General features: G+C 42.0%; 2 protein-coding genes across 2 annotated transcripts; both read left to right on the forward strand.

Annotated features, from left to right (window-relative positions):
- Nucleotides 1-122: 122 nt before the first annotated feature.
- Nucleotides 123-9,701, forward strand: b4galt3 (UDP-Gal:betaGlcNAc beta 1,4- galactosyltransferase, polypeptide 3). The gene is given in 9 exon segments (XM_018668100.2): nt 123-1,614; nt 2,270-2,360; nt 2,442-2,997; nt 3,148-3,224; nt 3,226-3,384; nt 3,975-4,165; nt 4,272-4,394; nt 5,256-5,360; nt 6,242-9,701. Coding segments are annotated over 7 exon segments (1,299 nt in total). The 5' UTR covers nt 123-1,614; nt 2,270-2,360; nt 2,442-2,714; the 3' UTR covers nt 6,603-9,701.
- A 3,267-nt stretch (nt 9,702-12,968) lies between these two features.
- Nucleotides 12,969-25,777, forward strand: atp6ap1lb (ATPase H+ transporting accessory protein 1 like b). Its single transcript, XM_018668214.2, has 7 exons — nt 12,969-13,172; nt 21,062-21,099; nt 21,732-21,814; nt 23,175-23,413; nt 23,555-23,605; nt 23,804-24,047; nt 24,376-25,777. Exons 1-7 carry the CDS (start codon nt 13,039-13,041, stop codon nt 24,610-24,612), a joined length of 1,026 nt encoding a protein of 341 aa, XP_018523730.1. The 5' UTR covers nt 12,969-13,038; the 3' UTR covers nt 24,613-25,777.
- The last annotated feature ends 1,637 nt before the right edge of the window (nt 25,778-27,414 follow it).

Genomic DNA, 27,414 nt, shown 5'->3' on the forward strand with positions numbered 1-27,414 from the left:
TTGTAAAGGTGTTAAAAAGCCTAAACAGAGATTTTTAACACTTGTTCAACACTGTCACATAACATGCATATGACAACAATGGATTCTTTTGTCATTTGTGGGATTCAATCCTGAAATGTATGACAGAGAAAAACAGACAAAGATATTCAGGATGTCTTAAAATCAAGTTTACAGCAATGTCGACCTGAAGTCATGGATTTGTCATCAGTTTGAATATTTCATATGATATCTTTAAAGGGAAAATAAAGTAAAAATAGTCTTTTTATCAAACGGGGTCAATATGGAATTCCTGTATCAATGTTAGTTAAAGGTGTTATATGTAAATTTTTGCTATCGCTACATAGCCAACGTTAGCATCAGCAGCTATTTACTTACCAGTCTAATGGAAATGTTGCAAGTTCAGCATCAAGAGCTGTCCCCACCATTAGCAATGCTAATGTTAACTCTTGTTTTGTTTTTTCGCCTCTGTTTAGCATGCTAATCAGCTAGCCCCAGTCAGTCAGTCCAGTCTGCACAAAACACAAGGGTGACTTAAGTAAACATCTGTTAATGCTAACGTTGGCTATGTAACAATAGCAAAAATCTATATATAGCACCTTTAATCTGTCTTCGACAGTGACTTATCTTGACTAAGAGTCCTTCTTCCAGTGAAGAGAGGAATGAAAATGTTTAACTGATGTTCTGTGGTTTTTTTTAGATTTTAGTGTGTGCTTGTGTCAGAGCTGTTTTTAGCCACAACAAATGTCTTGACTGGTTGTACCACAGTTTCTTGTCACATTCCTACTGTATCGTGAGACTCATTTGTCTCTGCAATCTCACAGTTTCATGCGCTTCCCCCGGAGTTCTTCAGTGTGGTGCTTTCCCACAAGACTATCTTCAGAACAGATGAACACAAATTTCTACAGAAAGAAATAAGGGCAGGGTGATGGAGGAATCTGCAGAAAATTAACCCTAATGAATCTAGACAGAAAAAAAATACTTTAAAAAATGAAAAAGTCCCATACATACAACATTTACAGCTGATAACTTAAATATGACAACATGCAGTCTAAAATAATGTGGAGTGATACTATAATAAGTAGCCTATGAAGATTCAAACTGGACCTCCAACTTCCACACTAGCTCAATTTGCACCCAGACAAATAACAGTAATCCCGGATTTTATAAAGTCAAATATTTAAGCATTTATCAACCAATCAGTGGCAAAAATCATCATTTCATTTTCATTTTCAAATATGCCGCCCAGTGCGTCACCGAGGTGCGCCCCAGCCCATCTGACTCAATGATACAGCCGCGTTTGGATGAGGCAGGGCGCACTTGCCTGTGTTGACACTGGACGGATATGCGCTTGCGATGCTTTTGCGTGTGAAAGCGTCTGCGGCGCTCTACTCTAAGCAGCTACAGGGAGATTTCGCCTCGGATGAGAGATTAGGAGGAGGAGGTGGAGGAAGAGGAGAAGGAGGAGCGACCAGCATCATTTTTTGAAAAAAAAAAAAAAAAAAAAAAAAAAAAACGGTATCGTTTGGTCCATCGCGTCCACTCGGTGGTGACAGCGGCCCGTCGATTCTCAGAGGAAGCCGGGGGCTGGATTTGAAATGTCGCAGGGATGTGCTGGTGAGTCGGCTGGTGCAGCAGAGCGCGCGCGCGTGTGTGGAGCCTAGAATAAAAAAAACAGAATTCGAAAGCAGCCTTTGTGGTCGACCGAAGAAATCTTGCATGTAGCGATCATGCGGAATAAATTTTACTGACATATATTCGCTAAAGTCATGTAAACACTGGCCATGATTGCCTGCATAGGCCCCAACGATGGATGCTGATAGGCTAATCACCTGGATGGGGAGCTATCTGTCCTGATAACCATGGCGCTGTTTCTCCTCCATGGTGATCTGCTTTTTTAAATTATTTTTATTTTTATTTTTATTTTTAAAAAACAGCTATGAATTCTTCCTTCCTGTCTCAGGAAATTCTGCACAGATTAATCCACTCTCCCTAATGCTTTCTATACAGTAGCATGTAATTGTTTGGACAAACAGGGAACTGAGATGTTGGATTAATTTGATCCGCAGGCATCAGCTTCTCTTCCATATTCACCCACTTGGAATGTCACTGCTGAAAGTAAGCCAGTCTAAATAAAGAAGCAAACATGACATTTGTTTGTAGCTGTTTGTCATTCCCCTGCTTATTTTAGCTTATGGTGGACTACACACAGCAGCACCGAGACAAATCTGCTGCTGCATTGTTACCCACTGGGGTCTTTTTCTTCTTTCAGAAAGCTTGATGATGAAAGGAGGAAGAGGAGGAGCGAGGTGGAGTGAGCCCTTTATGGACAGGTTTTAATTAGACCATTGCAAAAAACCCAGGTACCCTACATCTAGACTGGTGTAATGCTGTAACAGTGAAAACAACTGTGATTAACAATCATTTTTCTTCTTTCCTCTCAGTGATGTCTATGGTCAGGAGGTGATGGCAGTGCTGACTGAGCTTCACCACTACTATTACCTGTTCCTCCAGATGGATACCCGCCACCTGCGCGCCTGAGCCTGTCCCCAGGACCACCTCCCCCCCCCTCTCCTTCTGCCTCTCCTTGCTCATTTCCTACCTCTTCCCCCACCCTCCTCATCCAGCTCACTTTCCCTCCAATTACTCCTCCTGTCCCTCCTCCATTCAAGTTCCCCACCTGAAATTTCTTCGTATCTCTGCGATCGTACTGTATTATGGCGTGCTACGGGAGGTCTCTGGACTCCCCCTGCACGCTAGCCTTGCTGGTGGGATTCCAGTTTGCCTTTGTTCTCTATTTCTCCCTCGGGGGGTTCAGAGGCTTGGTGTCTGTCCTGGTTCACACCACAGAGCCGGAGTTTGACTACTCTCGACCTCATGACGTCTACACCAACCTAAGTCATCTGGGAGTACCGCCTCCCCCTCCTCGCAACTCTGGCACTGGTCCCCCTGCCACAGGACCACCACTGAGAGATTGCCAGATCCCCTCCCCACTGCTGGGTAAGGGAGTGAGGGGTTAAATGTGTGACGTTTATGTTGACGTCCACATACAGTAAAAGGCAGAATGAATATCGTCAGTGTGCGGTACTCTGCTAAAAGCCAAGCAGTATCATTAAAAAAAATCCCTCTCCTTTCCTTTCTCCCCTCCAGTTGGACCTGTGTCTGTCCATCTTTCCTCTCCTCTGTCTCTGGAGGAGATCCGACAGAGGAATCCGTTAGTGCTGCCAGGGTGGACGCTACCGGCCACCGGACTGTGAACCTCGCCACCACACGGCTATAGTGGTGCCATACCGGAACCGACAGACCCACCTCCGTGCCCTGCTCTACCACCTCCACCCATTCCTGCAGAGACAGCAGATCCACTACAGCATCTACATAGTGCAGCAGGTCAGGTTATTCATGACTTTTTGTGTGTGCACGCAGGTTGTTTTAAAGTGTTACTCTCCGTATGTTTTTCAATGTGGCTATCAATAGCTTGCACTGTCTCCCTCCACGAGCAAAAGCAGACTGTTGTGCTGATGTAATGACAGTATATAGCTTGTGCATTGCACACTTAAATATTTCTGAAATTAATAGCAACATTATATAATGCTGATATACAGTTGGTATATAACCAGTATGTTACTTCCTGGTTTAATACTTCTGTACTAATGACATTAATTAATCAAGTAATGCAGACATCTGATTGAAATAGTCAGCTCACCGAAATAAAACACACCAAAACATGCTCTCTCATTTATTTCTTGTGGTTACATGGCCATACACATAAGGTTTTAAGATATGTGTCTCTGAGATATATTTATTTGACCCAGTACAAGTGAGTGAGTGATGTTATTCATCTGTTGTGCTGCAATAACATTCCTTAGATTTCCCTTAGCCAATTAAAACTTAGCACTTAAGACATGCTGTGCTTGTTTTAGAATTAATACATTCACATGTAGCTAAGTGTTAACCGCTGCTTCTGTTTCTGTCTTCAGTGGGGGAATGGTACTTTTAACCGAGCCAAGCTGCTCAACGTCGGGGTACGGGAGGCCCTTAGAGACGAAGACTGGAGCTGCATCTTCCTGCATGATGTTGACCTGCTGCCGGAGAACGACCACAACACCTACACCTGCCACAAACAGTTCCCCACACACCTGTCTGTGGCCATGGACAAGTTCAGATACAGGTAAAAGCACAGTGTCAAGTGTGCGCGTGGATTGACTTCGATATAAAAATGCAACCTGCTGAGACATTCATTTCAAGAGTGTGCATTGGTGATGTGACTCTCCCAGGCTGCCGTACCCACAGTATTTTGGTGGGGTGTCTGCGGTGACCCCAGACCAGTACATGAAGATGAATGGGTTCCCCAATCAGTACTGGGGCTGGGGCGGAGAGGATGACGACATTGCTGCCAGGTGAGGAGGAATGTGAGGGTGAACGTGGCAGAGGTCCACACCCTGCAACTACATGCACGTCCATTTAAGCCTCTCTGCCTCTTGTACTTTCTCACTATCTTTTGCTTTACTTATTCATCTCTTTTTCTCATGTTTACAGTTTCATTGCCACATGTTTTCCTTTTCTTTGACTTTTTACTTTATGCGTCCTAACATCATCTTTCATCATCACGTCCCCTCCCATTGCTGTGGCTTTGCTGTGTGTCTCTTGGAGTGGGCTCAGTGAGTATGTTCACATGGACTAGCTTGCAGATTTGGGCTGGGCTGCGTGCTTAAGAGTTTTCAGGCTCATCTCATTTATATGCTACGGTCCCCTCTCTCCACTCTGGCTCTTTTAACATTTGTCAGTCTGTTATGAGAGGCACTGAATGCAACAGGAAAACTAATAATCCGAAAGCTTGCATAGACTACGACATAAAGCAAAACTACAATTTCTCTCTCTGGCTTTTTAATAATATTTTGCCATACGTGCATGCATAATGTTTGTAACATCAGTTACATGTTATGATTGGCTTAAATGACTGGCACCAGAGATGAAAAAAGGGAACCACAGTGTTTTCCACTGCCATTTTATGCCATAACAAGTATGTTGTACTCAAACTTCACCCACAATTCTAGGTCTCTTTGTTTTCCTGTTTTTAAATGTATCCCTTAAAAGCTAGATGTACTTAGATTGAGTAGCATTGTTGCTTTTAGTAATACGAGATAGCATGAATAGTTAAGCACCAGGTTGATCTAATATTATCCTGACTCTGAGATTGAGTATTCTTGTTGATTGAATCTTCTGTTCCTGTTGACTGCTGTTGTGTGCTGCCTATCCAGAGTACGACTATCTGGCATGAAGATTGTGCGCCCCCCAGTGGCCATTGGTCATTACAAGATGATCAAGCATAAAGGAGACAGAGGCAATGAGCAAAATCCACGCAGGTACAGATGGACACATACAAAATTTTCTTCCCTTGACCTTTTTTTTCTGGTGTATCTGCCTCTTTTTAGTAATGCCCCTTTAAATAATCACTCACTTTGTGCCACTAATATTTGTCTGAACTTCATCCCCATTGCTGGAGAAAGGCATTAGAATTAAGTTGTCTTCGCTTTTTGTCCAAACCTGTCCAATCTCCAACCCCTCGCATGATGAGTTTTTACAATTCATTTTTTGTTGACATGCTTTTTTGTATGAGGTTGGCATTTTCCTCTGCGCGCTCTCTGGTGCCAACAGTTTCTGCTTCCTCAGGCAGCATACTCATTGGTTTTCTGATTTGAAAGAATCAAATATTTTTTTTCTCCACTATAATGCTTAGGAAAGATTTTCATGGTTATAAAAACATGCTTCTGCAAATCAGCCATGGCGCCACAAATTGCATTCACAAACATAATCAAAACTAACCTTGTTCTCCAATGTCAGGAGCACTTTATTAAATTTCATGGAGGGATCCATTTTTTCATGTGGTACTGTTTAAGGAATAATTCAGCATTTTGGGAAATACACTTATTGGTTTTCTTGCAAAAAAATTGGTGTGAAGATCGATACCACTCTTATGTTTGTCCATTAAATATGCAGCCAGGAGACAGTTAGCTTAGCATAAAGGCAGGCAGATTTTTTTGATATTTGAACAGAGCTAGGCTAGCTGTTTTCCCCCTACCTTCAGTCTTTGTGCTAAGCTAAGCTACCTGTAGTTTCATACACACAGATATGAGGGTGTCAGTCTTCTCATCTAACTCGTTTCCCATTTTATCAACCAATTTCTTTAAAGTTTGATATATACACACACACACACCCACACAAACGTGTGATATTATGTTTCTAGGTTTGACCTTCTGAAAAGGACCAGACTCAACTGGCGTTCTGATGGCCTCAACTCTCTGACCTACGAGCTCCTTTCCAAAGAACTGGAGCCGCTCTACACCAACCTTACTGTCAACATCGGAGAAGACCCCCATCTGCCCCAGGGGAAAGTACCCATCCCTGTGAAAACGACAACCCCTGTCCACCAACGTAGCACCAGCAAGACCGAGGGCACTGCCAAACAGGAGAAGGAGCGACAACAGAGCAAAGCGTCTGTTGTGGCAAATATGATTGTGGCCAAGCCGGTTGGTGAAAAGACAGAAGCTGCGCAGTCAAAAACAGCAAATCAAACAACACAGGAGAAGAACGGTGTGATGAAATAGAATGCAGTGTGTAGTAAAATGGCCGCATCACATCTGTAGCATAAAGTGGCTTCCCCCTTCATTTTGATCTGGAAGACCAAATGGAGGAAAGCAGTATAGTTCTGTTCTGTTGTGGGACTTCAAGTACACCAGCTTTTTAATGCTCAGCACAGGTCAGGGGTGGTTATGCAATGGATCAAATGAAGGAGCCACTTTTGTCTACAGGGGTGCATTCAGGAACACGACTGAGTCACCTCTTGGTTTATTATCGGTTGAATGCGACTCTGGCTGCGGGTCACACTCATGACTGGGAGAAGAGAGGTGAACAACTCAGATAAATCCACGCAGAGGTCCAAAACAGACTAGATGAAAATGAGACAGCAAATATATAAATCTCTGCTCTTTTCTGGACATGGCAAGTTGTACGCAACCCATCTGCTGCCAGCAGACCTGCAGCTTCATCAAGTCTGCTCCCCCACCCCCACAAAAAAAAAAACTGCTGCTGTCAGTCCACCCCACTCCACAGTGGGTTTGTGTTTCTGTGCCTTCTATCTTTTATGCGCATTTTATAGACTGGTATAGTTGCTTTTAGACGCTGACCTGAGGTTGGTTTTACCTCTCCTGCCTCACAGTTAAAAAAAGGTTAGAAAACAGGGAGGATGATGCTGATCCTAGATCAGGACAAACGATCTGTTCCAGGACTGCCGTTTTATATTTGTGTGCATCGATCAAGCGCTGACCAACTCCATAGTTATCTGACAATTCTAGAGTTTATATTTATATAGAGACTTCTTTATTTGTTTACTGGTTTGTTTTACTTGTCTTTCCTTACTGTCTGGTGCCTCTCTCTCTCTCTCTTACATTTAGTCTCTAGACAATCAAAAGATAACTCTGTATCCAACCACATAACAAAGTGAGGAAATATTATCATGACTATCTTAACGCCTGTCAGATACACATAGACTTGGCATGATAGTTGTTGTCCTAGTTTGACTATACTCTTGATACATGGATAGACCTGTGCTTCTGATATTATCTGTGGTTTTATATTTTTTCTTTTAGGTAAGTCAGGTATTGGGGGGGGTTGACTCAAGGACAATATTGTAGGCGTGTGACTACACATTTACCAGTTTAGGTTTGTGTTTTAATAAAAGATTTCATAGTTATGATAAAGCACTGTGTACAGGTCTAGGTGAGCTTCTTACTAGAAGTCCTGACGTCTTCACAAAGGGTCTTTCAGTATATCGTGAGAGACCCCTGTGCGTCTAAAAGCTATAAAATGAGTGTCTGCCTCTCCTTGTCTTTCTTCGTTCACTAGAACAGAGCATTTGTGTTATGCAGGAAAGGAGACAAGAACAAAGAAAATTCGTGTAGTAGACAGAAAATTAAATAGTTCTAATATGAGGAGGATGCCAAATCAGAACATGCATATAGGCGATGTGTTGACAGGTCAATTATACTTCTGTAATTTCAAAGCCACTCCATCTTTCTGACATTAAGTTTTTTCTTTCTTTTTTTCATATCAGCCATTTGGAATGTATTATTTTGAGTGTCCATTTTAGTTCACCTTTTGTGAAGGGTGAGTTTATCAAGTGAGGTAATTAGTTTGTGGACAGGGACTTGAATCTGATCACTGGTAGGGGTTGTTTTTCACTGGTAGACCGTAGGTTATGCTGCTATTTGACTAGGGGAACTGTACAACTAAATAGCTTGAAAAATGACATATTGTGACACAGATTTGCTTGTGTGGAATTGTTTTATCATACTAACAGGTAATGTATTATGAATGCTAATTTGAATGTATTTAATTTATTGATTTATTTATTGCATCACTGATAGAGCTAAACGCACAGACTTCTAAAGTGATTTTGCAGTGCGGATGTGTTTTAGGGTTTGAAACACCCTTCTCCATTGTAGAGCAGATTATATACCTTATCTCCACGTTTGTTATTTTTACATTGTGCCTCATTTAACATGTCTGGGTGACTGAGGGATTGAAGGCATACTGCTGAGTTTTATGTGAGCGCCCTCAAGTGGTGCAGTCTGGCGTAGCGCCAGCTGAGGGAAACCAAGGACTGAATGAAACTGCAGTGTTGTGACATGAATGTTAATCATTAAGGTTAGCCATTCACAGGTTTCAGCCAATCAGATCCTTGCATTGCTCTGTGTGGAGAGCTTTCTTGTTTGCGTTGTATCACATGACTGATCCTGCCATCTTAAAGGTGTAGGGAGGCCTCTCAGAACTTTCCTGGTTAATAGAATCACAAACTACCTGGTGTGTGTTTTATGAATGGACGTAATTTTATAGATGGAATCTATGTTTATTTATGGAGAAATATTACCTTTACCATTCTAAACAAAGGGTGCTGTGCAACACATTGTCTTGACAGCGCACATAGAGAGGCAATAACACCTAATTTCCTAGCTTTATACAGCATAACTGTTTAGCTGCATATCAATAGATAATATGTCCTCCATTTATCATATCGCCTGGGACAATGACTATCTGACATGAAGCAGTGATACACTGAAAGCTTTTAAGGACGTTATGTAATCTCAGCAGATTAATCAGCAAACTGTGTGCTTACCTGGAGATTGTTACTATATTTAATAAATAGGTTAGTTTTTTATAAAGGATGTGTCGCATAAGTGTTAGAAATATATACTGTGTAGTTTAATGAAGTCAGTAAACAGGACTGAGACTTCAACATTTTATGTTTTCAAAAGTTCATTTCGTCATGAGTTAATTCTGTCATTTAACACACACGTTTGAGAAGTGTAAATGCGACTGACGAGAACCACCTGACTGTAGAGATGGGAGGTGTGTGCATTCCTGGCAAATGAGATATATCATATATCACCTATGAGGAGGTACCATAATATCTGCATCACCCGTTGATGCCTGTCATCATCTCAGATTGCTGTATTTACTGACCTTGTCTCAAAGATGAAAGATTGTGTGCATATACCTACGTGTGTGTGTATCATGTGTGCGCTCATGTGTTCGCTTGTGCAGAGGGCATGGTCAGCGAAAAAGGCAACAGAAGCAGTGAGCTATGATGGATGATTTTGTGACAGATGGAAAATATGTATACCAATAAAAACTCATAATCAAAAAAGTGTCACTTTCCACATTTTCCATCAATTAACAAGCGCATTTAATGTAAATATGGAGCCACACACACTTAAATACACTCTATATATACACATAAATGCTTAAGCACTTAACCCTCCCACAGCACTTGAGGCCTCTTAATGAATCCAAGCTTTAGCATCCTGATTAATACTGCTACAGCTTAAACATCGCAGAGATCAGATGCTCATGCTTGCTGCTAGATAAGCAGTCATATATCATCATCAACACATGCTGTAGAGCTATCTAAAACAGCACTAACCCGTTACATCACCCTGTGTATCACAGACCTCAGTGTTCTATGTGGGCATAAAGAGCAGGATTAAAAAGTTGGATATGAGATCATACCTATAAATAGACAGTAACCCTCAGCTCTGTATGTTCGATCTGTTTCATAATCTGAAATGCTGTATGACTCACCGAGAGAGGGCAAAACACAAACTCGTGAAATGGGTCAACAAAAAGAGCACCTTACTCTCATTCCCAATGTAACGCCAACACAGACTACAGCCTTAAAAAGGACCACTGAGTTGAATTAACACCCTTGATATTTTCAACACACAAGCTTCACTAATGCAGTATAGTGTTAATAATGTAGGGCTATTGTATTTGATAATACTAAAAGGTTTTTGTGTTACTTTGTCCCTTCCTGCATTATATGTTTTAGTTACAAAATTCACGGCTTAAAACTGAACTGACCAAATTGACAAAAGCTGGCTAGCATTAGCTAACATTAGCCATATATCAATTTCTGGTCATACCAGACCAAGTAAGTCTGTAGCAGCAAAATCACTCAGTGTGTTGAACTGGACAAGGCTCTGCTTTATTGTTCATGAGCTCAACTTTTAATTTACAACAGCTAGATTGTGTTATTTCTTATTTTAAAAATGACACAAGCTCACTTTAACAGAGTCTGTTTTCTAGCTTCATTATAATTTTGTACTTTTGGCACTTGGTGCTACCACATGTTTAAAGAAGTTTAACGAGACCATATTAGCGGTGAGACAGACTGTCTGCACTAAACACCCATATCGGTGAGATGGGTATCCAGTATCTAACGCTGTTGGACTTAATGATATGAGACATCATAGCGTAATATTTGCTTTTAAAGTCATTATGGATGGATGTCTTCCTGTGGGATGTTGTGTGATGCTGTCACTCTCTGATGGCAGCAGTGACAATCTAGTTTGCTCTTTCCCTCCAGTAGACTGACACACTGGCCTGCTGAAGTGACCGTGGCAGGCAGACGCAGAAGGCTGAGACAGCCTTTAGTCACCTCCTGTTACTGTATGGCCTAGGAGACACTGCTGACCTCTCATACCCTCAGCAATACTTAAGCCCTCTTAGCACACACACACACATACACACACACGTCACACAAACACAGACTATATCTATATAATTCTTTTTTCAGGTCTTTAATGTAGCATATGATTCACATGATTGTCACACTCATCAAACCAGTCAGTGACCCCCCTGTGCACTACAGATGGAGGGCAAACCTCTCCTATAGATGGAAATGTTACAGGTGATCACTCAGAACAAATTGCTTCCCTCTGTTGAAACAAGTGGACCCAAACCACGCCAGCAAAATGCCCCCCCACCCCACAGCATAATAGATCCACCAGATTCCCTCACTGTAAGGGGCCAAGCATTCAGACCTATACCATTCTCTTGGTGTAAGCCACAAATACACTTCCCCACTTGTCGAGATAATGATGAGAAATGACTCATCTTAACATTATCACTTTTTCCCCACATCTCTGCCGTCCAGTGCCTGTAGTTTTTGCACTACTGAGCTCTCAATTGTGCATTCGTCCTTGAAATGAGGGGTTTATGCACTGCAAACCGACTATAACATCCATAATTGTTGACGGACTGTTCTTGCTGACACAGTCTGATCATGTCCTGCACTGACATTAACAGTCACCTGAGGAAGAGTTGCTCTTCTGTTTTTTCTTACATTTTGCACTAATGTATGTCATCAAATGTGCACTGTCAACCACAATTTCCATCCCAGTTTACTAATGTCCCATAGATCTAAATGCAGACATCTCTTTGGTCACTGTCCCTTTTGTGACTGAAGCTCCTGTCATCTGTGCCCTAACAATGAACTCTCTTTCAGAGTCACTTGTGATCTTTTCCTTTCCTTTAATTTGTCACCCATCTATACCTGTTAAGTCTTCAGTGGAAAAGTATAACTTAATGACTCCAGAAGATGACTATTTTTCAAAAGGTATGAGAGGAGGGAATTTCTTGTCTGATTTATGACAGAAAAACAACAGAAATGTTTTTGCAGCAGCTCCTTCAGTGTGAATCATTGCCACGCATCAATGTGAAAATCACCCATGATAGTAGGTCACAACATTTGGTTATATAACCACTCTTAATGTTGCGCGCTGAAAATCATCACATCATTGGATATGCAGAATAAAAGACATGAGAGGATGTATCAAGATCCCGGGGCGTCTCACGCATGGGGGCTAAATAATGAGGAGGAAACGGGATCAGCCGTCGGGGTCGTCGGGGTTGGACCCTCGTTCCCCGTCTCATCCCATGGCTGCTCAGCTGCTCCTGTCATCCATATTTGCAGCCTCAGTGGACAATTTCCTCAGCTGCGGGGCCTCTCAGTGCTCACAACAACACATAGATCAAATGAATTAATTCTGCTATTGTGGCAGCGCGCTGGAGATCTAGGTCATGCAGTCATGGCTCTGCTTTTTTTTCTTCTGTGGCCACCTAAAGTCATGTCAACATCCTCCTATCCTCTCTATACAATCTGACCTTGACATTCCCAGGTGATTTTTCCTCAGAGGTGTGTGTGCGTGCGTCTGCGAGCCTGCTCCTGTGACGGCGTGCGCGCAGGCGTGTGTGCCGACATGTGTGTGCATACGCGCGCGTGTCTACATGTGTATCAGTGTGTTATTTGTAGGCAGCATAGGTATGATGAGATGTGTTATGAAAAAGAACGAGCCGCTGCCTATACTTAGGGCTTGCCTGCGGCTATGTGTGCATGAAAGACAGGAGGAGAAGATAGAGAGCGCACAGGAGTGGATGTGGGAGGGTGAGCGGAGTGAGAGAGAGGCAGAGGGAGGATGACAGAGAAGGGAGTGTGGGGTGGGAGAGGAGAGGGGAGGGGAGTAGGGGAAGGTGCAGCGGGAGGGGGGGGGCGGGGGGGGTCACTGTGACGCACGCCGATCGGCTCTGCTCGCCGCCGATTGGCCGCGGCGACTGCCAGTCAGATGAGGCTGAGAGTCAGCCACTGCTGGGAGAGCAGATTATGAAGCGGAGCTCAACTAGCGGCAGTCTCCTCTCATTGTCTCAATGGCTGCACACGCGTTCCTCCTCTGCTCCCTCGCCTTGCTGTCTGCTCTCAGCCGGCCCGGGCTCTCCTTCACTGAGGAAGAGCTGCAGCCGGGACTCATCTATGAAGAAGTGCCTGAAATCCTGGACAGAAGGTAAATCCATCCACTGTCCGTAGGCTGTGAACAGAGGAGGGGGTGTATTGGGGGGTGTGGGGGGGTGGGGGGTATAGAGAGATGCATACAGGGATGCTGGGATGCTGATGCGTTCTCTCAGGGTCTTTCTTTCTCTCCTTCACCCCACACTCGCTCTCTCTCTCTTTCTCCCCTCTTTCCCATCTCACCTTGGGTGTATCACAGATTGTGAATGCAGGCATCGAGGCGGTGTGTGTGTGTCAGGGAGAAAGAGCTGAGCTGAGAGTCTTTGTTTGTCTCAGTCTTGGGGACTGCATCAGACGCTGCTCATCGATCATGGATGGGGCCGTTGTCTCTGTACAGTAGTGTTGGTCTGGCGAGAGGGAGCTAAATAAGGCGGGGGTAGTGGGCCTGCAGGAGAGGTACAGAGAGAGGGGGGGAGAGAGAGAGAGAGAGGAAAGGAGAGAGGAGAGAAGAGGGGGAGCAGCACGGAGGGAAGGTAAACAAGGATGGGACAGGGAGGAGAGGAAAGGATGCATCAGGGATGGTCTGTTGGGGTCTGTTTACTGATGCAGTCATTGAGAGAGAGGGAGAGAGAGAGAGAGAGAGAGAGAGGAAGAGTGGAGAGGGGAATTCTAGCCGGCCATGTCTGCATAATGCACATGCAGTCCTGCAGGTCAAATCTGGATAAAATATTCAGGACTCAAACCTGGGGGCACTCACAACAGTGTCACAGGGACGGGGGACTGAGCCGGCAGCCTGGGCCTTCGCTCAGCACTGTGTTCCTGCCTGCTTACAGAGACATCAAGGCAAAGACCTATAATATTGTGCCAAAGCCATGTAAGGCTCTTGAAACTATGCCATGCATGAGGGCTCACACAATCCTCTATAGCGCAAATGCTTCAAAGCCATAATGTGCTGCAGTTTCCTGCACGATGCTCTTTAGCCTTTGCTCAAACGATTTGCCTTGTTGTTACTTTTTCAGCGCAGTAATGCACTTAAATCTTTAGAGAATGAGAGATTATTGCTGTCACGCTTTCATTTATTGCTCAAACAATCTTATCTGTACACATGTTCGGAAGTCAGGGGCACACATAAATTGGATTTAGAATTCAATATACAAAGTCTCACGGGATTGCTCTCATTCCAGCTCAATCTAGTGTTTGTGAAACCCTGACAGATCCCTATCTTAACTTTTCACTGCAGTCGCTCCGACAGAGAACGGCTACATTAATTTCTCCTGGGGTTTTTTGAGCTTATTCCCATGGATCAAACTTTGTACGTAACTCTGCGACGTAACAGTTCCAGTCCCCAGTCACAGCTCTTTTCTCAGCTCTGACACACTCCAAGATGCTGTTATATAAGAGGAGCCTTTCATGGCTTTCATTCCGTAGGCCTTGTATGGTGCATAACATTGGTTGGAAATGCAGAGGGAAAGGTACAGTGAGATAGAAGCATCTACTGCTGATACACTTGGGGTTGCAGGAAGATAATGAGTAGAAAATGTTCGGTAAGCCTGATTTTCTGTGGTAAATGACATGTGAGGTACGATGACAAGCTCATAACTTTACAACATTAAAAATACAGGTCAGAAAGAACCTACTCATCATCATCCAACTTTCTAGGAAATTATGTTAGAAGTACATGACTATTGCCTGTTTAAAACAAACTAATTGCAGTTCAAAACATCATGGACAATTTGACAAAGTTCGACATGTTTACACATTTTTATGTAACTGTAATAATCTCTATGGCAGCGATATTTGTAAAACAATCCAAGCGTAATACATGTCTGCAGAAAATGAATGTGATCCAAATATGGGCACAGATTAGGGGTCAAAAGACTAAGTTTGCAATTTTGGAAATGACCTCTTCACTCATCCAGACTGAGGCTCTCAACAGCACAACACAGGCTACGATAAAATACGAGAGGGAAACTACTGCAAGATGAGATTTTTGCAGCTGTAGTATAGTTGTTTGCAAATAAAAAAAATGGTGCTGTTGTAAGCTTTTTATTGCAGGACAAGAAAGCAGACACATAAAATGGATGTTGTACGAAGCCGGTCACAAACGTTGTAATGAGTAGTATGAACTTCAAAGGGGGAAAATGCAAAGATGGTGCATTTTCAAGGGCCAGAATTACTAGACAGTGAGACACAGTTTTTGATGGGTTATTTTAAAAGCGTGTCAGTGAAAAGATCAAATACCTGATGAAACTGACTGAAAACATGCACAGCAAGGTGCGACACTTAAGACATAAAAACGTATTACATTTTACATATATACAAGTCACATTTTAATTACAATAAAATCTTAATTTCATAAAATTACTATTGAAAAACAGTGTTAAATGAATCTGGCCTAGTAGATATCTTAAAAAAATTAATTATATATGACCCCATTTCTTGAGCCTGGTACAGCACACTCAAATGACATTATATCATTCACACTATCCAATGAAAAATGGTTAGTGACACATTTACCAAGACTAAATGGGGTCAGCACAGTAGCACAAGAATCATGCGTTCTACCATATTAAGGTAAACTAATTCTCAAGCATTGTTTTTGTTTTTTTTGTTTTTTTCTCAGCTTAGTGAAATGTTGATGTCTTGTGCAGTACTTTGTTTGCAGTTTTAATGGTTTATCTGTCATAGTGTAGTCAACATGTGCTTAAATTTATCTTAAAACTGTTGAACACCAACAAAGTGACCCAAATATAGATGCAGATTAGAGGTCAAAGTATTGAATTTCCAGTGGTTCACTGATCCGCTTTCAAAGAAAGATTAAATGGATAAAAGACCAACAGCTAATTTTAGCATGTTTTATTTATATGTGTAAAAATGTGTATGGCTGTTTATTTTACAGCTAGATTCAGAAACCAAAGAGAGTGAGAAAAGATCAAGTCACAAGTGAATAGTTATTAGCATAGATATGTGTGCAGCTCCCCATTTGAATGCAGTCATGATGTTGGTCTGTACACACCAGCGCTAGTGCATTTGATCTCAGAAGCGTAGGAAGTTTAAGACAACTCTGGCACTTGACCTCAGGTCAAATTTGAAGCCTCAATCAAAGCTAGATTGAAATGGCAACAGGGCTCTGAGCAGCATCTTAGTAAACTACTAAAGCTTAATCTGCGCTGATAAATCTATTAATAGGCCAGCACCTGCACAGTGTGGGATTAAGACATGTTTTCCTGCCGTGTCAGGGACGCAACAATTTACCAAACCATGGAGTACTTTTTAATGAATGAAATTGCAATGTATTTTACATATATCCCCCAAAATAATACAGTTTCTGACATTAACATCACTTTGCAAAGGGAGTTCACCCTGTACATTATGAAATACTATCATAGCTGGGTTTGAAATTTCATGTAGGCATAATACAAGGAAATATGAGCACAAGAGCACATCACTATAGTGTGATACACTATTGATATCCACAATGACAATGGTTCTAAGGTGAAAAACTAAAGGTTCACACTCAGATGATAAATGTCACCTTCTTTTAATGAAAACTGTAGTTTACAGTGAGCTAAATGAACCACATAGAAAACAGTTGATTACTGCACTCAACAGAACTAAGTGCTAGGATGCAGAGGCTCGGATGGACTGATCCTGGTTTACAGAGAGTCTGAGTGCAGTGGCTCAGCACTCTATGGTAGCAGAGGCAAACTGGACTTGTTTACAAGTTTGGGGAGCAAGCACCACACCTTCTCTCTGCTTAGCAGCACACAGCAGAGGGATGATAATCAGCTATCCATCTGTGGGCTTCAATGAGGATGTGCAGTGAAATGTATTGATCAGTATACAGTCAGTAGTGCAGACAATTCCCATTGTTTTTAAGATTTTAAAGCCATCCATTTACATATCTAAAAATAACTGCAACCATACATTCACCCTGATGTATTCCAGTTAATCTTGCGCTAGCTATATTGGATATACGTGATGTGTAGGTGCGTGCCTGTGCACTTGCGTGCACACACATTTAAGGATGTGCAGAGGGAGCGAGGTGAGCCAAGGAGTGGCTCTGGCTTGGCTTTGATTATATAAAGGGCCTGTTCAGCACCCAGGCACCGTGTGACAGGCTGAGCCAATGACGGGGCCGCAGCAGTCCTGGGTTGCTGACCTCGCGAAACTGGCACAGGAACAAACGGCTGGGTTTTAGTTAGCACTCACACACACTCACGCTCGCACAGATTCCTCTGGCCCCTTTCAGCCAGCTGAGGCCTGGGTAGGTGCAGTGGAAGGAGTGCTTTATCACTTGTGTTTGGGATGGGCAAGGGTGAGGGGAGGGGGTGTGCAGAGCAGCTTGTTTACAACGACACTAACAATTGTGAGTCACCAACTAGCTGTGCAGTGTTTACATGAATTCATAAATATGTAAACCAATATAAAATATAAATGTCTACAGGGATTTTTAACCTTTATTTTGTCACAAGGCTCGAGGTTTCGCATAACAGCGCAGGCAAGAAAAGTCCAAGCATCTACCATGCCACTGAGGTTTCAGTCACAGCTGCTGGCTGCCAAAGGCATAGTGCATTTGGCAGCTCTTTCATATACAAACATGCTTGCCCAGCATTCACCTGGGCAAATGTAAATATTTGGATCACCATACACATAAACTCTTGAATTGTTACTCTTACAATAGCACATGCAGGGATCACATACAAGTTAGTTCATAGGAATGTGTTCACATACAATCCAGCATGCGGTCACACACAAATGCACACATATCCCAGGGAGTTTCCAATTTATCCAATCATGCTGCTGACGTTGAAGTTGGCACACACACACATACACACACACACACAGACAGTGGAATGTAGGTTGAAGAGCTCAGACGGGGAGTGACAGTTTAGTAATGATCACTGACTCTTGTTCTACAGACATCATCGTGCGGCCAACATTACCTGTCCACCTACACCGAAGCTTGTTTCAAATTCATTTGATTTATTGAGAAAGCCCAACTGGTTACTCTGCAGCTATGTGATAAGGGACCCGAAACAAAGTCAGAACCGACGCTGTACAACGAACAAGTAGCCAAAGTCAACATGCTGGATACCATGAGCTTGTGTTATTGCAGAATTTGAACCTGTATACGTATGACACCATCAGGTTTTCATTCAACTGAGAAAATTAAGTACGTTTATGGAAATAAAAATATCAGCAACCTTTTTATCAATCAGTAATAACAAAAAAGACGTAACAGTACAAGAGCATTGCGAGCATAATATTAATAAATTAGCAGTCCAACATAATAAATTCAATCAAGATAGGTCCATTAAAGAAGGGAAGTGCATATTTATATTCTGTTATACTTCACAAGGAAATACTAACTGCACAAATCTAACAAAATAGCTTTAAACTACCATAGTTGGACTGTTGAACTTAAATCAATTACTGTATAATGGCCATGGTCAAAGTGCAATTCCACTGGACCAGTTTACAGTAAGTCACAATTTCAGGGGTCATTTCAAATCTATTAATTAGCGCTTCAACTGTCCAGAATGCTGCAAGCTCTGACATCATGCCTTAATCTCTTCATCTTGTTCAGGGACTATGCCTCTCCATATTTGGGCTCCAGTGGACCTGGCCTGCGCTTACCGCTAATCCTAATCCATCTGGCACTAAACTATACAATATTGCCCAGGTGCAAAACTGCACCAGACGGGTAGATAATTGCTTCAGGCTGCTGGCATTGATATGTCTGGCAACATACCCTCAAACTGAAACTTCCATCACGGTCAGAAACGAGACCTGTTCATTTTATTTTTGTTCGTTAGACGCTGCCCGAGTCTGCTCACCTTGTATTGACCTGTAATTGCAATCACTCCAACCTGGACCAATAACGGGATGAATTATAACTTTAATCTGAAAAAACAAAATGCGGTCAGCTGTGTCTGAGATATTGTGCACGTGCACATGGATGAATAAGCCAACAACAGCCTTAGGGTCAGTTTTAAGCAGTTGAATCACAATTCCCCAACCCATTTTATTACTAAATGTAGGCAGGAGTTGATAGATCACTTAACTGCAATATGTGGGACAGTTCTGGGTAATCAGTGTCTGGGTCACCATTTGAGAGAAAAACAAAGTGTAAACAGTCCTTAACAACAGCAGTCGCAGCTATTGACCAGTTTTTGTGTGTTTAAATTTAGTACAAATATTCAGGTCATCTTCAGTCTATTTTGTGTATCTTCTAAAAAAGGCCTTTCCTGCAAGATCACAGCTAAGGATAACAAAGATAATATCAATGAAAGAAGTTCTTCACAGACGTTGCTTTTGTTGTGCTGCAATTCATAAAACGATTTGAGATATCTATGACCAAACAGAAATAAACAGACTGAAGTGATGCCCGGTGACGTGACAGAAAAGGCAGAATCCACTCCCATAGGTCTTAGGGTTTACGTCTTACAAGCCCATTATAACTGGCTATTGTGTGGAGATTAAAGGGTCGGCCCCGTTGATGGCTAAGGACGGGCGAGGACAGACCACACAGTCAGAGCAATGGGTGGACCATCACAGGGAGCAAAACTAACCATGTCAACGCCGCTCAGTAAGCCCATTGCTGCCGTATTACGTCTTTGATTAGTCAGTTTAAAGGATCAGGATTACTTCAAGAAGTCCAAGGCTGTGCAGGGTTTAGTTAGACTGAGAGCAGGATGGCCAGGGCAAACACGTGAAGGAAAAGGAAGTGGTTTGTCTTCTGTCCCTTGTGCACTATATAGGTCGAGTCCCACATCAAAGATCGGTCATTTTGTAAAAGCAATACACCACATAAAGACTGACTTTGTGAGCTGTTGTGTAGTTGTGCCCTGTGCAGTCCCATGTGAAAAATATGCTCTGAAACATAATTAATTAAGTCTATGAATCAAATGAAAATGTTTAGTAAGTATTTTGTGAGGCATTTTAGGCTTTTGATTGATACTTAACAGTGAGAGGTGACAGGAAATGAGAGGAGCTAGAGAGGGAATGGCATGCAACAATGGTTCATGGTTAGCACCATTATCCACCTGGGTACTCAAAAATTAATTATTATTAATTAATTGGTATTATTAACTATTGTCACTGTCATACATATTTGTAAAAACAAATACATGTAGTAGTTTAGTCACTACTGTCAGTTTATTAGGTACACCTAACCACAACTTTTGCAGACTAATACAACAGCCTTGTAATAAAACCTACCTCATAATGTTCACTTTTTGCTGTGAGAGATGTTGATTATGATCATTTTGCTGCAGTTTGTGGTGTTATTTAATTGTAGTGCAGTATGCTGGGATATATTTCTATTATTTTGTCCACCCCATTTATATCAATAAGGGTAGGCTGAATAACAGAAACACTTTTCCTGCTGAATAATGCAATACAGTTCAACAACACCACATCCTCCTAAATGATTATACAGCTTAAAAAACCTGAACATTATAATCTCCATGTTTTATTGCAGGGCTGGTGTAGTTGACTGCACTGCTTTTAGCTAGGTATACATTTAGTTATGCGGTGCTTAACTTAGAAAGCTCATAGCTTTGAATTTGCTAATAAAACAAACTGGCTTATATTGTATAAAATGTGTATGAAAGTGGGTATAATCATTTGTGACACTGACTAGAAACACTCATTTTATACATTTATGAAATTTATTTTCAACATATAATATCTGTAGACTTTTTTTGTTTGTTTGTTTTTGTATTCATATAGACTAGCCCACAAAGCTGTCCCTGTGTTTTTGCTGCGTCTGCATCAGGAGACAATGAACTTTCCTGCTTGAGGGAAAATGTTAAATAAGCATCCTGTACACATTATGGACCATTATCAAAAAAAAAGAAAAAAAAAAAGAGAAACCTTAAACACTTCCCTGCATCTCGTGAGCACAAGAGCTTATTGTGTCTTCTGTCTTTTCCACAGCAAAGAGAATCCCAAACAAGCAACAAGAGTCACATCAAGTAAGTAACAAATCTAGTGTGACACAAGGCCTGATTCAATCAAACCTGCCATGGTAATTTTGATGCTGATGTGTTGGATAGATAGTCCTGACAAATGCATTTCATTCCTAATGCTGGAGACATCTTTGCTATGTTGTAATACAAAAAGATTTTGAAGTGTGTGTGTGTGTGTGTGTGTGTGTGTGTGTGTGTGTGAGAGAGAGAGAGAGAGAGAGAGAGAGAGTGAGATCCATACACCTCAGAGGCAGTTCAGATGTGTGGCTATATTTAGGCCCTTTGACTAAAAGGCAGAAAAAACTGATGGAGACATTCCTTAAAATTATGTGACTGCAAATCATATGTTTCTGGAACAAGATGAACAGTATTTGTAAACACTGAACAATACTACCCTAACTGTGAAATAAACTGCTGATGAGTCACTGTGATGACGCAAAACAACTGAAAATAGATAGCAGCCTGAGCACCGAGGTGTACGCAGAATCTCTTTGAGCTCGTGTTTGTGTGTCTGTCGTGTGTGAAATCGGCTGAACTTTCACGATTATGTTGCAATCTGCAATGCAGCGTTGCAATCATCTTAATATGTAAACTGATATAATCTCTCAGCGCGCTGTAACGTGTGTACGTGCTTTCAGGTCAAGATGGTGGGTACGGCTTAGAAAGTGAAGAGGTTTTTTTGACGCCTGAGGATGAAAACCCACTCAGGAGAATACTGCAGGTACATACACTCTATCCCCCCGCCCTTCCTCACTATCTCCACCATCAGCCCTCTATCTTTATCTGTACGTACAAACACACACACACACACACACACACACACACACACACACACACACACGCTGGGATGCCCACAAACAAAACAGAGCGCACTCACTCAGCCACACTGCTTGACCTTGGATGTGGGAATATTGTTGGTTTCACATTCACCAGAGGTAAAACATCCTCGCCACCCACACACATAGGACTACTCTGACTGAAAATTCAGTTGCTGTATCAGCTGATACATCCAGGCAGGGTTACATGTTTCATATGGATGAACTGATTCCTTGCCGTAACCTCTGCTAAACTACTGTATTCAGTATTGCAGCTTTTAAATGCTCTAGAATTTGTCATTGCTCTCACATTTTCAATCATTATTTACATACTTTAATATAAACAAGCAAATAAAATGAATTTCATAGTCAATGTGCTACTTTACATGTCTTGTAAAATAGTGCTGGATTAGCCCAAATGCCCTCCAATGAGATGTGGCCTCTGAGCGAAGAGATTAAAAACCAGAGGGGGCAGTTTCTATCTGCACAGTGCAGAAATTCAGTCTAACAGCCAAAACACTATTATATGCAAATTCAGAAAGCTCCTGTTTTCCACTGAGATGACAATACAACACTACTCCTTCCTCATTTGAGATTCAGTGGTGGTTGGAAACACTGAACTTACACACGTTACTGATATTTTATCATCAGAACGACAAGAAAAAAAAAATTGCCCTATGCAATAAAATATCACAGCATGGGTTGTGTTGAATAAATCAGGAGCTGCTAGGTAGTGACATACACAGATTGGGCTGATGCGTGTTGTATGAGAAGAATGATCTGACTGAAATGGCTGTATAACACTATTTAGAAGAGGAAGTAACTTGAATGTGTTTATTGCTGGGTTCCTGTTCAGTGGCTGGATTATCCAAAGTCTGCATTTCTATACTTAATTCCTACTATCATATCAGTTTATCATTTCCATCAGTTTATGACTAGTCTTTACATATCTTGGCCATGCAAGGTTAACTTCCTGGTGATGAATTTTTGATTCAGCAGCCAAACAACAGTGCACAAATGTGCCGCTTGTTTTTGTTTTTGTGATGTTAGATACTTTAATTTAAAAAAGAGGAGCAGGATGAGCAAATTCTGTGGGCCACATCTTTCCAAGTATCCAGCCGCTGAAATGGGGCACAATTTATGTGTATGTATCGGAATAAAAATCTGCCCTGCAGTCAAAGAATGCAAAACTGGCTTGTCTGCCAGTTTACTGCAGTTTCTCTATTTCTCCTGTACTTAACTCCATTCTTTGTCATATGTTTGCAGCCTTTTAACTGGCATCAGCCAGGGATGTCTCACAGTAAGAGGAAGCTGCTCCAGTCTCTGATGGGGCCTTATGGCCCTCTGAGTGTGTCTTACAACGGGAAGACCTGCATTCTGTTTAAGGCAAAGCGCTTGGCAATCCGCTACAGAAACCATACCTTCATTGATCTGACCGAGAGGGTCTTTAACACCAACTCACCTGTGGACACTAAAGGCTCCGTCTGCACCAAGGAGAAAGCTACGTAAGTCGAACCAACTTGTGGACAGATAGGGTCAGAAGTAATCTGTTTTGGTTTTTAATGAATTGTTGCACACACATTACAAGACAGGAAGGGCACATTAATAAATATTTAATCAATGTTTGTGGTTTTCTTCTGCAACAGCCTTTCACTGAGGTTCGGTGATGTGGAGGATCTACGAGGTCTAGTGATCAGGTGAAATGCACGTTTACTTCAAATATTTTCACTGACCACCAACTTAAAAATCAATATGTTATTATCATATTAATAACATATTGATATATCATATTAATTTATCATATTAATTAGTCAATTTTTATATTGAAATACATAGCTTACAGGCACAGATGTGTGGGCTGTGTGTGTAACTAACTGCATTGTCTTTTGTATTAGGCTTCAGATGTCCAATACTTTTTATGAGGCAGCTGGGCAAAACTGGTTCACACTAGACAGTGTTCACATCCACTACAACTGGACCCAGGAGGCTACCTTCAACGCCAGCGAGGTCTACGCTCCTGCCACCTCATCCTACCATTGCCAGCACGTCAGCAGCCTGCACAAATATGACACCCTGCTAGTGCCCAGCTCCCACACTGACACATCCGCTAACTGGCACATCACTTTCACTGATTTCCAGGTACACTTTTGCACAAGGGGTCCAGCCTTTGTTGTGTAACTCTTCTCGTAATGTCTGCACAATCACTGTTATATCATGGTCTTTCTACCCTGTCTCCTATGTGTGTGCATGTGTGTGTTGCCAGCCATTTCCTTTTGTGTTCCGCCTGTTTGGCTGTCTGTTTACTGTGTGTTTGGCAGTGTGTCAATCTGTCTGTTTAGCCATCTGCTAGGCTGTCTCAACCTGTCCATCTGCCCAGTGTCTCTGTGCCTGGTAAGCCCAGTAAGAGCCAGTTGTCCTCTTTAGTTCAGCCTCATCTGATCTTTCTGCCTCCTCTCTGCTCTTCCAGATCCAGGCCTTCAATGTGCAGTCAGACAAGTTCGCGTCAGCCAGCGACTGCGCCACTTTCCTGACGCCGGCCATCCTGATGGGCTTGGTGACATCGTTGATCCTGCTCCTCGTCTTAGCCTACGCCCTGCACATGGTGGTACACCTTAAGCACATTGACCGCTACGAGGAGCACAAGGCTACTGTCTACTTTCCCCGCAGTCCGGAGGCCGAGTTGCCCGACAAGAACAGCCTGTGAAGGAAAAAAGAAGAGCTGGAGGACGAAAGGGGAAGAGAGGGAGAGAGAAAGCTGAGAAGCAAGGCTGAGGGGAGAGCAAGTGAATGCAAGAGTGAAAAAGTATCCTCCACTGAATATTTGTTCCACAAAATGACAACTTTGCCTGTTCATATGAAAACCTTGTAAGTCTTAACTACTTTAAGTAAATGCAGACCGTGGTTGGATACTTTTTCTTCTTTCCTCATTGACCTGCATCTTGGCATCTATATTTCGAATAAGGCCTCTCCCTGAGAGATGGTTCCTGGTCCTAATGTTAAAGGTCATGGACAGTCCCAGGGCCCTGAAGGGCAACAACGTATACAGGCCTTTACCCCAGCCAGCCATTAAAACCACAACAGGCTAGCAACTGTAGCTAATACAGCTAACATCAGATGCTCCTGATTAAATGTATGTACTACATGGCTCACAAGTGTCATATTACAAGCTTTCATCACACTCATTGTCCTTCCAGCTTTCATTACAGTGTACTTTGTCTAATACTGCTGCAAGAAATATATACTTCAAACAGCCAGTTTTATAGCTGAAATAGCCGTATTAGCTGCATGCCATAAAAGGCTGGTCAATCCAGGCTAGCACAGTGTTTCCCAATGATAAGGATTACAGGGAGTCTTGCATGAGTGGCAGTATAAAATAATTAAATATGGCACAAAGTAGAAGGAGCTTGAAAAGCTTTTGAGTGTAAGCGAAGGAAAATATCGGGAACCACTGGTCTAGCATCTGGCTGGAGTGAATGGACCAGCACCATTGGCCCTTCAGAGCCTCTGGCATCTCTCACCTCACCCCTGAACAAGACTGCTGCTTGGGACTTAACTGTGAAACGGCCTTTTACAGACCAGCCAGACAAAGGGGGTTCTATAAACTAGCACAACATTGGTTAGTCGCGAAAGCACTAACAACAAACTATCAAAGACTATACAAGGAACTATGCTGCACAAGACGGCCCGTCTGAGGGCACGGCAGGAACGTGAGTCTTGGGATGACTTGGCTCTCTAAGAGTCAAGTGTTTGGACAAGGGAGGCCATGGATCCTCCATCCACACCACTGGATTTGACTGCCAAAGTGAAGCTACAAAGGAGTTACCATAAAATATGGTGAGAGACAGAGTGAGACAATGTGAAAATTGAAAGCTAACCATTACAGCTATGTACAAAACAAAAAGACATACATGTACAGAAATGTCACTCTTTTTTTATATACAATGTAATCATGAAATACTATTAGGTACAGGATGACTATGCTAATCCTCATAACCAAAAGGATATACAAAGCTGTAGATACATTAAGATCTCTATACGATCATAGCTGTTTACTATCTTCAAATATTGCACAACTAATAAACATAGGTACAAGTAAGACATTGTGCTATGAGGACTGGTGAGAGTATCAATGCATATGATGTTTTCTACAAAGTATTAACATATTACATTGTCTGTCTATTTGTTTTAAGCTGGGCCAGACAATGTAAGGTCCAGTTTCATCTAACTGTAAATTACAGTACAAATTCCTACCATAGAAGGACGATACTATGGAATGCCGTCCACCCACCGGGACTTATAGATGCCATTATTATGCCAGAAGCCACACTAGCAGCAGTAACAGCATCAGTAAGTCATTACTACTGATAAAAACACTCAGCATGACAGTAAATAGATATCTTAACATTCGATATGGCAGTTCTGTCAATCTGTAGCAGTGTGAAATGTGTTCTTTGGTCATAAATGTATCCTACAAACTATGAAATGAGTGGAGGCGGTTCGTCCAAGGACCAACTGATGTAGATTGAACAATAAATGATATTCAGAGGAAAATGTGTTCTGTGTATATGTTAATATGTTGGTGCTGTGTTGTATACATAGGCATACTGTTCCCATATTCTTCCTTTTGGTAATTAATTTAATTACGTAATGTATCTCCCAAAATTTTGATCATGTTGGTAATTGTTACTTAACCCAGAGCTTTCCTGCCCAGTGTCTAGGTCGTCTGCCAGCACCGTCTCCCCTCCTGAGCGCCATCTGCTCTCTCCTCTCACCTATCTCTGACCTAAAATGTCAGTACCCCTGACTGGCAACAGTTTTCCTGCCGGCACCTGTCCAATCAGACACCTTCATGCATACTTCATAGGCAATCATAGCCATATGATAATTTGTCATCTTTCGCCAGAGCCCCAATGTCATCACCCTTTAGCTGGTGATAAGATATCTGAATCCAAGACCTTACATAGTTTCAACTATTAATATTTGTATTTTTACATTAGATTTTAAAAGACCGTATTTCTCACCTCACTCATACAACATACAACATCAGACGCCCTAGTCTGAGACTGGGCAACACTATTTCCTGATTATTCCTGCTAGGCTTATATGACGCCACATAAAAGACAATCATCCACTGAAACATTATGCACTTTTACTTTCTTATGCACCTTTAATTGTTTTATGTCCAAACGTTTGGCCACCCTACTTGGTCAAAACTTAAACCTAGCCTAAAATGGAAGTAGCATTAACATTTGAAAAGAGGCTCATTTCTATGTGCTTGCCGCAGACATTGAATATATGCTTGATCTACAAGGACATCTAGTGGCAACAAGTGGTCCTAGCAACTAATATGCCAAGACACATGGTGCCAGGCAGTTGAATGTATACTGACAATGAGATTATTCAATACAATGTAAAGAAACAGGTGTAAGGAATTACGACTCTAAATTCAGAATTGTGTTACAGTTATAAATTCCAGGTGGCTTTGTTAGTTTGACATTTGGGAGTT

The sequence above is a fragment of the Lates calcarifer genome, linkage group LG6 (assembly GCF_001640805.2).
Source record: "Lates calcarifer isolate ASB-BC8 linkage group LG6, TLL_Latcal_v3, whole genome shotgun sequence".
Classification (NCBI taxonomy): domain Eukaryota; kingdom Metazoa; phylum Chordata; class Actinopteri; family Centropomidae; genus Lates; species Lates calcarifer.